This window comes from Lactuca sativa, chromosome 8 (genome assembly GCF_002870075.4).
Source record: "Lactuca sativa cultivar Salinas chromosome 8, Lsat_Salinas_v11, whole genome shotgun sequence".
Classification (NCBI taxonomy): Eukaryota; Viridiplantae; Streptophyta; class Magnoliopsida; order Asterales; family Asteraceae; genus Lactuca; species Lactuca sativa.
The window spans coordinates 127,769,951-127,780,046 of NC_056630.2; the positions used below are offsets into that span (position 1 = coordinate 127,769,951).

A 10,096-nucleotide genomic window follows, 5' to 3' on the forward strand; every position below is an offset into this window, starting at 1 on the left:
TGGGTGTATCAGCAACTGTTGTTAAAATGAGAGGAACATCTTCACTTGTAGCAAATTTAGTTATTGGAGATTTCTTCTTCTTCTCATCCTTCACCACTTTTTCCGAAGACCCAACATCTATCTTCTTCGATTTCTTGGATTTCCTCTTCTCTTCTTCATACAACATTCCTGTCACAACTGTTGTGTCAATTGATTGCAAATATGACACCAAAACTTCATTTGTTGGATCCACCTTCTTGAGCATCGCATCCGGAATACGAGCTATGGATGTAAAAACCTCAGGATCATCAGCAACTTCCTTCGGACTGCCATACATGTGAAACACTGCTTTTTCTTCAAAATCGGGAACTCCGATCTTCTCCTTGTTGTAAACATATTGAATAATCAAACTCCAATATCGAGCACATGAGATTCCCTGCTTGGCACTTGTATTGGAAATACTTGTTAAAAACTCTGTCCACAACTGTTCAGAGTAATCAACATTCAAATCATAATAAATCCCTTCCACCATTGCATAAACTTCCATTCGTCCTTTGTCGAGACCTACGGTTCTTCCAGTAAGACATCGAAGAAAAATGTCGAACAAGAAATTCCATACCGTAGGTAATCCAGACTTCTTAAAGTCACTGATACGCGTCAATGGAGGTTGATGTCCCATTTCGTTGAACATGAACACTACATGGGAAGATGAAATTTCGTCATACGTACCAGTATTCGGAATCCCCAAAATTTTGCAAAATAACTGCTTAGATACCCTAATACGAGTATCATTCACCATTGTAAATTCCACGCAACCAGTCTCCTTGTTGTACGATGCAGTGGAAGCAGCCTTTGATAACCACAACATAGGAACAACAAAGAAATCAAACATAGCTTTGGACATAACCGAATTCTGTAAAGCAACCACCAACATTTTGAGTTCATCCGGATATTTGGATAAATCCGACTCCACTTGGTAATTTGAACCTTGGATCTTCAAGATTGGAACACTAACGACTTCTTCAGTTGTTGGTGATGATGTAACACTGTCTTGTTTGTGAGTCGCCATTGATGAGTATGATCAAGATGATTGAAGAAGATAACTGTTTGAGAGATGAATTGTAAAGAGAACTTGTATGACTGAAAATGTTTGATCGCGTAAAGTGTTATAGACCTCTGAGTTCCCTTTTTATATGTAACCCTAGAATTTTGAATTTGAAGCGGGATGCATTAAATGCTTGCTGACATGGCGCCTTGAAAGACGGGCCGTACTCATCAAAAAGTAACAATCGTAACTGTCAGCACGCCTAAAACTCGTATCGTATACCATACGTCACCAAGAGACAAGACTGTTTGATATTCCCCAAAAGAAGTGTAACCGTCGGATTCCTTCGAATAGAGGTAAGGCTCTTTCGCTTTTGGGTTGAAAAAACGAAGTCATATGCCAGAGATTTGAAATCATCAGATTGAGTTGGTAACACTCAAACCTCAAGGATTTCGTGTGTGCTGTGTTCCAAAAAAATTAGAGAAGAAACAAATAAAAAAAATTTGGAAACCTGTGATGTCAAAAATTTAATTTGACACAAAACAATTGAATCCCGGGCAAAGATTTCTTCGAAAATTATCAAGAGAGATAATTAACAGCTTGCTTGGTTTCCCGTGAATTACAATCGATAACTTGTAGAGAAGTTTCGAAGGGTTTCTTTTATAAGGCAAAAGGGTGGCTTCGAAGATTTCGTTACATATCAACCTTAACATAAGATGATAAATTGTAATCGAAATTATTTGTGTGACCAATGTAGTCAGTGACAAATTTGTTTCGAATGATATTCAAAGTAACTAGGATTTTCGAAATATACTCACACAGAAATCATATTCATACAAAAAAATTTTATGCTGGATCTTGTTGGGAACAAACATCGTAGGTTTCGAATGTTTGATTAAGATCACTCAAAAAAATGAATATGATTTTGAGTATAGAAGGTACTGAAACAAATGTTTCATAAGTTCTGGAACATAGTTCCCCGTCAATTCCTCAAGGTTTATGATATTTGGGTTTCACCTCCATCACGGACTCATGATGTTAGATCATAAACACATACTTGTGATTTGTCTAGGTTTTGATTGGTTTGATCAAATACCTCAAGGACAAATCTCTTCAAAAATTTGGATTAAAAGAATTGTTTGGTATAAAAAGATTGGATAAGAATCGAAATGTACCTCTGTTATAATGGACAAAACAAAAAACTCTTAACTCATTTGAGAAGAGTAAGGTAGCTCTGTTGACTTATGCGAATACAAGCCTTGTTGGGAAGAAATTTTCATGAGATAATTTCATCAAGGCTTTCATTTCCCACACATAGTCATATGAGGCTTGAGGCAACATGCGACAACATGCTTCTAGGGACGTCCTAACTAGTACACAATTTATCGAAATCATACCTTCCCATAGAAGACACAAATATGAGCTCTTCGCATTTTTCTCTTGACTAAACTCCCAATACACAATGTTTTAAAAACCAAAGAGAACAAAAATATTTTTGTGATTTTTTTTTCAAAAAAATAACAAAACAAAATAAAATCTTTTTGAATTTTTAATTTTTCAAAAAAAAAAAAATAACAGAACACAATAAAATCTTTTTGGATTTTTAATTTTTCAAAACAAATTAATCAAAAGAAAATATTTTTGATTTTTCAGGTTTTTCGAAAGCGAAGAAAATAATAATAAAAAAAAACGAGAATTCTAACCTTAGTTGAGATATGTATTATCTTCTAAACATACGAACACGAAGCATCCGAACCGTTGACTTGGAACATTAGTCTCTGAATATGAACTGCAACATTGAATAAATCATACGAATGCGAACCATTCGAAGCGTTGACCATGAACAGTAACTTCTTAACACTTAATCACCCTGTCCGTCAGTTCACCAAATCATTCAGACCCATCACTCTTCGCTTTTATCACATGTAAGTGAATTTCCATCAATCATACCCAATCCTTCTAAGATACGAAGAAATGATTTTTCATCCAATGCCTTTGTAAAAATATCTGCCAATTGTTCCGTTGTTTTCACAAAATGAACTTCAATATTCCCTTCTTCCACATGATCTTTTATGAAATGATATCTGAGATCAATGTGCTTAGTCTTCGAATGCTGCACAGGATTATGACAAATTCTTATTGCACTTTGTGAATCACAATATAAAGGAATCTTTTTCATATTTATAGCATAATCACGTAATTGACTTTGAATCCAAATAATTTGTGATGTACACGCAGCTGCAGCAACATATTCAACCTCAACCGTAGATATCGAAACACATGTGTGCTTCTTCGATTGCCAACTGACCAATTTTCCATCTAGTAATTGACATCCACCAGTTGTGCTTTTTAGATCAAGACTGCATCCGTCAAGATCCGCATCTGAATAAGCTTGTACAAAGAACTCTGTTTTCGAAGGATACCACAAACCTAACGAAGTAGTGCCTTTCAAATATCGAAAAATATTCTTCACTGCTGTTAGATGTGGTTCACGTGGATTCGATTGATACCTTGCACAATTACAAACATAAAACATAATATCAGGTCGACTTGCAGTTAAGTACAATAAAGACCCTATCATGCTTCTATACAGAGTGATATCAACAGCAGATTTATCTAACGAAGAAGTTAGCTTTATGCCCGTTGCCATTGGTATTCGTAACCTTGTGCTATTCGTCATTCCAAACTTTTCTAACAAATTCTTCGTATATTTCTCCTGATTAATGAAGATGCCTTCTCTGTTTTGACGTATATTCAAACCCAAAAAATTATTGATTTTCCCATCATACTGATTTCGAATTTGCTTTTCATCAAATCTTCAAATTCTTTAGATAAAGCAGGGTCAGTAGAGCCAAAAATTATATCATCAACATAAATTTGAACAAGCATCAGATGAATCCCAACTTTCTTTCGAAATAAAGTGGGATCAGCTGATCCTTGTTTAAATTTAGATTGTTTCAAAAATTATGTTAATGTTGCATACCATGCTCGTGGTGCTTGTTTCAACCCATACACAGCTTTATCTAAAATATAAACATGATCAGGATGTTCGTTATTTATAAAACCTGGTGGTTGTTCAACATAAACCGTTTCTTCGAGTTCACCGTTTAAGAATGCACATTTGACATCCATTTGATAAACGTCGAAATCTTTATGAGCTGCATAAGCCAGAAAAATACGAACAGCCTCGAGTCTCGCGACAGGGGCAAATGTTTCTTCATAATCAATTCCTTCTTGTTGAGAATATCCTTTAACAACAAGTCTGGCCTTATTTCGAATAATGTTTCCATCTTTGTCAGTTTTGTTTTTTAAAAATCCATTTAAGTCCAACAATTGAAACATCAACAGGTTTAGGAATTAATCTCCAAACCTTGTTTCTTTCAAATTCAGACAATTCAACTTGCATAGCAACAACCCAATCAGAATGTTCCATTGCAACCTTAACTGTCTTTGGTTCGATTTTGGAAATAAAAACATTAAACATGCATAACTCTTGGTGAGTATTTAATACCTCATTTCTTGCATGAAGTTGAGCCCTTGTCAATACTCCCGCTTGTGGATCTCCAAGAATTTGTTCTTTTGGATGATTTCTTGTCCATTTATCTAATGGTGGATAATCAGGATCAAAAATCCAAAGGTGCATCTTCAAACATAGCATCATTTTCTGATCCATTTATTGAACATGCATCCTCAGCATCATCAAAATGTTCTTCTTCAAGAATTGGATCCTTCTCAAGTATGGGCTCCCCCTCAATGATTGACTCCCCCTCGATTATTGGCTCCGCTTCGATGATTGGCTCCCCCTCAACATTAACATTGGTTGACATTACATCTGCTTCGTAAGAATGCTCCCCTTCAACAAAACTGTTCGAATCCAAGTGCTCCCCCTCCATTGGACCACCATATATTGCATTTGTGTTTTGATTCGAACACGAAATTGAGTCATTATCAAGCTTCGAATTTTCTGATTGTTGATTATCTTTCACATTTCTCTCTACATCAATTGCTTGATCTGAAGTACCAAAAATCGATTCATAATTAGCATCATCCATTTCAATTGGTTCATTTTCATTCAAAGAATTTTGCAAAATAGGATAATTTGCAAATTGATGATTAGTCTTTTTAATGTAATTATCATCAAATGTCAAATTGAATGTTTCTTCCACTTTGCGAGTTCGCTTATTTAACACTCTATAAGCAATAGAATTATGTGAATATCCCAAGGAAATTCCTTCATCAGCTTTTGTTTGAAACTTCGAAAGATTATCCTTAAGATTCATTATGAAACACCTGCATCCAAAAACATGAAAAAGTTTGACATTAGGTTTTCGATTATTGATGATTTCATAAGGAGTAGCATTAAACCGTCTATGAATGAATGATCTATTCTGAGTAAAACAAGCAGTTGAAACAGCTTCGGCCCAAAGATATTGAGGTAAATTTGAATATGCCAACATTGTTCTTGCAGCTTCGCATAATGATCGATTTCTTCGTTCAACTACACCATTTTGTTGTGGCGTATATGGAGATAAAAAATTATGCGAAATGCCTTTTTCCACCAAAAATGAATGTAAAACCCGATTTTTGAATTCAGTTCCATGATCACTTTTAATTTTTTGAACTGGCTTCTTCAACGAAATTTCCATTTTCTTGATAAAACCAATCATCATTTGTGAAACTTCAGATTTTAACCTGAGAAAATAAACCCACGTAAATCTTGAAAAATCATCTACAATTACTAGAATGTACCTTTTCTTTTTAAGAGTAGCAACTGTTGAAGGACCACATAAATCAATATGCAAAAGTTCGAGGGGTTCAACAATCTTCGAATCTATTGTGATTGGATGACCTTGTTTGTGTTGTTTTCCTAGTTCGCATGCTGCACACAAACTCCTGTGCCATAACCAGCTAATATCGGCAGCAGCCTTCGAAAGTAAACACACAGCATGTTTGCTAACAATGGGAACTATATCCAATGTAAACATATCACCTTTCCGTTTTGACTTGAGTAAAACTTCATTTGTCTCAACATTCGAAATAACACTGCCTTCTTCATTAAAAAGAACTTGATTTCCAATACCCACAACAAGTTGCGAAACACTTATCAAATTATGTTGTAAGCCTTCGACAAATGCAACTCGATTGACAATGAATGTTCCATTCGTTATCTTTCCATAACCTTTGACTTTGCACTTGTGATTATTGCCAAAATTAACCACTCCACCATTCTCTAGACTTCGAAAATCACGTAAGTTTTCCTTCTTCCCAGTCATGTGACGTGAGCAACCACTATCAATATACCACTTGTTATCATATTGCTCGTCACAAAGTACCTGCAATTATTGAAAAAATTTAGGTACCCAAAACTTGTTGGGTCCATTCATATTAGATGTCTTTTTCAATTGTAAAGTACAACCATTAACCCAATCACAAACTCTTGTTTTGAAACTGTCAACAAATTTAACATTTTCATTCAAAGGGTCAGATATATGAGTTTTTATTGTTTTCAAATTTTCATTGATATTCCCCTTCGCATGTTGAGTTTGTGATATGTCACTTTTCGCTTTTGTGACTGGTTTCCAGGCTTTAACTGTAATGTTGGATTCCTTGGATGATGAACTGCCATTCATTGAAGGATTTGCATACTTGTCATACGCCTCATGTATCTGTTCTTTTGAAAACTTACTTGATTGATACATTTTTCCATTTCCTTCCAACCAATGATCAATATTTCTTTTAGTTGTTATACCCTTCACATATGATACTTTGTCAGCTTGTTTCTTCGAAGGATTATAACATTTTGCTGAACTTGGAACATAATCCACTTTTGGTTTTAAAAGATATGATTCATGATAAGACGTATTGAATTGTGATTTTGAAATCTGTTTTTCAACCTTTTTCTGAAAACTTTTTCTTGGAAGTATTGTTTTTGTTTCTTTAGAAAATTTTGTTTGAATATTTGAAAATGAAGTATTTTTCTTTTCAAAATTTCGAGTCTTTGATTTTCCTCTAAAAACTTTTCCTCCTTTTGAAAAATTTAATGATTTCTTATTTAATGACTCAATAGTTTGCCAAAAAATTGTTGTTCTTGCTTGACGTTTAGAAATATTATTTTCTTTTGAGAATTTTTCAACTTGTGCTTTAAACTCTTTTGAATTTAATTTTATAGCTTTGTTGACTTCTTTAATTTCTGGTTTAACATTGTCGTGCTTTGTGAACACATTTTCAGTTGTGTTAACTATCTTCTTTTCAAGTTTCGACTTTTCAACCCATATTCGTTTTGGTTTTTGACGTTGAAAGATATATGAATTCTTTGTTAGATTGTTTTCAATTGTGCTTTGATTCGAAAAGAAACCCTCATCAGAAGTTTTCTTATTGTCTTCCTCTACCAAAATTTTGAATTCAGGCTTAATATTTTCAACATTACCTGTTGTTACGAAGATTTGGTTTGGGAATACAATATCATCAGTGCATTTGAAGATTGGATAAACCACAATATTCGTTTCAAGATAATGAGCACCTTCTTCACTAAGAATTTGCTCAAACTCTTGTGAATCCATATAAACTTGATCAACAACCACTCGAGGAATTTCAACTTCTTTCGAACTTTTATTTGTCTTCGAATTTGTACTTTCTTCCTCATTATCACTATAATCTATTTGACTATCATGTATTTCCACAAATTCCATATCACAAACTTTCGAAGTTGAAGGTTGATCAGTGTCAATTTTTACCAATAAATCTTCACATTTTTCTTTCCCTTTAAAATAATTTGCTACATTTATTACAGACAATTGAGAACAATCTACATCCTCTAAATCACTAATTTCACTAATATTATCAGAATTATCTTCAATATCAACGAAATTAGATTCTGAATTAGATGTAGAATTCTCAGTCTTTTTCAAAATTCGAATCTGTTCAGATTTAGTTAAGGTTTCATTCACAATGTTTACTAAATCATTAGCATCAAGACAATCTTCGACTTTAGCAATTCCATATCTAAACCTATCATCTGGAACTTTGTTAAAATCAGAAATTTCTTTTTCACAATCATATGAAATACTATCTACCTTAGCTCTGTCATAAGCTAAAAATGGTAGCAATTTTCTATGTTGTTCCTTACTTATCTCACTTGAATGGTGTAATTCAGTTAATTTTCCATATAGTCTTTTTGCAGAATTACAAAAAATATTTCTTTGAGCTAATAACAAATTTATTTCTTTTGACAAATTCTCCCTATCTGCCATAATATTCGATACTTGCAATTCTAAGTAATCAATCCTAGTGACTTTTGAATCTAACTTCTTTCTTGTCTCTAGTAATTGATCACTTAACTTTTTCGCTTCATTGCTAGCAGACACAACAATTGAATCAAAGTAAGTAACAGTTTCATCAAAAGATATTAATTCAGAATTATATGCAGAAACAGGAATATTAAAGGATTCAAGAATATTACGTACCTTTGTTGTCATCGGTGACTTGTCAGTAGACTTCGATACGAAGCATTGCCCACGCACTTCGTAAGTCTGTTCTTCGTCTGAATCCTCTTCCATCTTTGCAAACATGACTCCATGTGATGGATTTTTCATCTCTTCATCGTCAGAACCTGAAGACCATATTTGATATGTACCATCTGATTCAGTTTCTCCATGAGCTACCAGAGACAAATTCTTTGCCTTTAACTTCACTTCCTCCAGCTTCTCTGTATAATAAGCTTCATCCTTTGTTTTATTTTTCTTTTCTTCCTTCTTTCTTAACAAGCAATCTACTGCCAAGTGATTAGCACCATTGCAATAATGGCAATTCATCCCCCTATCACCTTTTAACATCTTTTCCATTTTCTCCATTTCGCTCTTCGAATCCTTCTTTACTTCTTTTAGCTTTTCATCCACTCTGTTTTTGTTTTCAAAATTACCCTTCGAATCCGATGACTTGTTCTTTGTATTAAAAGGTTTCTTAAAAAATTTCTTTACTCGATTGTTTGAGTAAAATGCAACAGCCTCATCATCAGAATTCATCAGAAAACCTTCTTCTTCATCAGACTTTAATTTTTAACTCTCTCTTTCTGAACCCTTCGAAATGAGTGCCAATGGTCCACCAAGACTTGCCATTGTTTCCTCAGCTATTTCATTAACCTCATTTTCATGAGATTTCAACTGATTGTACAAGTCATTTAATGTCGAAGTGTCAAAACTCTGCTGATTTTTCACCATCATACTTACACTTCTCCATTCCTTTCGAAGTCCCATTACAAAAATCAAGTTGAACTCCATTGATGACCTTATGATACCATAACGATTACAACGGTAGATTAACTCGTTGAATCGATCATAGTAAACTTCAATGGATTCAGATTCCTTCTGTTTGAAATCCTTGAGCTCCACTAGACATTGTTTCACAGATGTGATCTTTGTCTTTTCACTGCCTTGAAATTTGTCTTTGAGATTGTTCCAGATTTCTTTAGCTATTGTACATGTCCTGACATAATTGTACACAACAGGAGGCAAAGCACCTCTTAATTCCCTCATGTATTTCTTCTCCAGTTGTTTTAAACGATTGGATTGATTTTCAACCTCTGAACTGCTTGAAGATGCACCGATTGACTGAACTGTTGCAGGTGGATTTATTTCACCAGAAATGCAATTCCATAAATCCTCATCCAGTCCGTTCAAGTAGTCTTGCATACGATCTGCCCACTGATCGTAATATTCTGGAATTAGCATCAGAATCTTTGTGGATGATCCAAGTAAATGAGAAAATGATGTCATTGAGTTAAGATTGAATGACGCCATTGTTGTACGGAACAAAACTTCAACAATAATATGAAAACTTTGAGAATTTGAAATCAAATTGTATATTTCAGATTAGAATCACACTACGAACAACCGATTCACAAAAATATTCGCAAAATCAGATCCTAGACCTAGATCAAGAAGAATTTTCACATATAAAAAGAACGGAAACTTTTTGAATCAAACAATAGATTCAAAAATCTTTTTGAACGTATGAAAATCAGATCACAGAAAGGATTCCTGCTCTGATACCAATTGATGAGATTTGGAATCGAGT

General features: G+C 34.1%; 1 protein-coding gene across 1 annotated transcript; it reads right to left on the reverse strand.

The window, feature by feature from the left end:
- Positions 1-4,647: 4,647 nt before the first annotated feature.
- LOC128127833 (uncharacterized) lies at positions 4,648-9,795 on the reverse strand. The gene is made up of 6 exons (XM_052766539.1): positions 9,540-9,795; positions 9,280-9,410; positions 8,847-8,964; positions 8,484-8,729; positions 7,122-7,784; positions 4,648-5,036 (listed from the first exon to the last, which is right to left on the reverse strand). The coding sequence occupies exons 1-6, from the start codon at positions 9,793-9,795 to the stop codon at positions 4,648-4,650; spliced, it is 1,803 nt and encodes a 600-aa protein (XP_052622499.1).
- Between the last annotated feature and the right edge of the window lie 301 nt (positions 9,796-10,096).

What these genes read in the sequence shown, in the direction of transcription:
- LOC128127833 (XM_052766539.1), bottom strand. Translation starts at nt 9,795, where the DNA reads ATGACATCATTTTCTCATTTACTTGGATCATCCACAAAGATTCTGATG. An exon ending in AATGGAAAAGATGTTAAAAG is followed by an intron (nt 8,730 to 8,846) that starts GTGATAGGGGGA and finishes CTTATTATACAG; the next exon opens with AGAAGCTGGAGGAAGTGAAG. An exon ending in AGAAAATAATATTTCTAAAC is followed by an intron (nt 5,037 to 7,121) that starts GTCAAGCAAGAA and finishes TTGGTACTTCAG; the next exon opens with ATCAAGCAATTGATGTAGAG.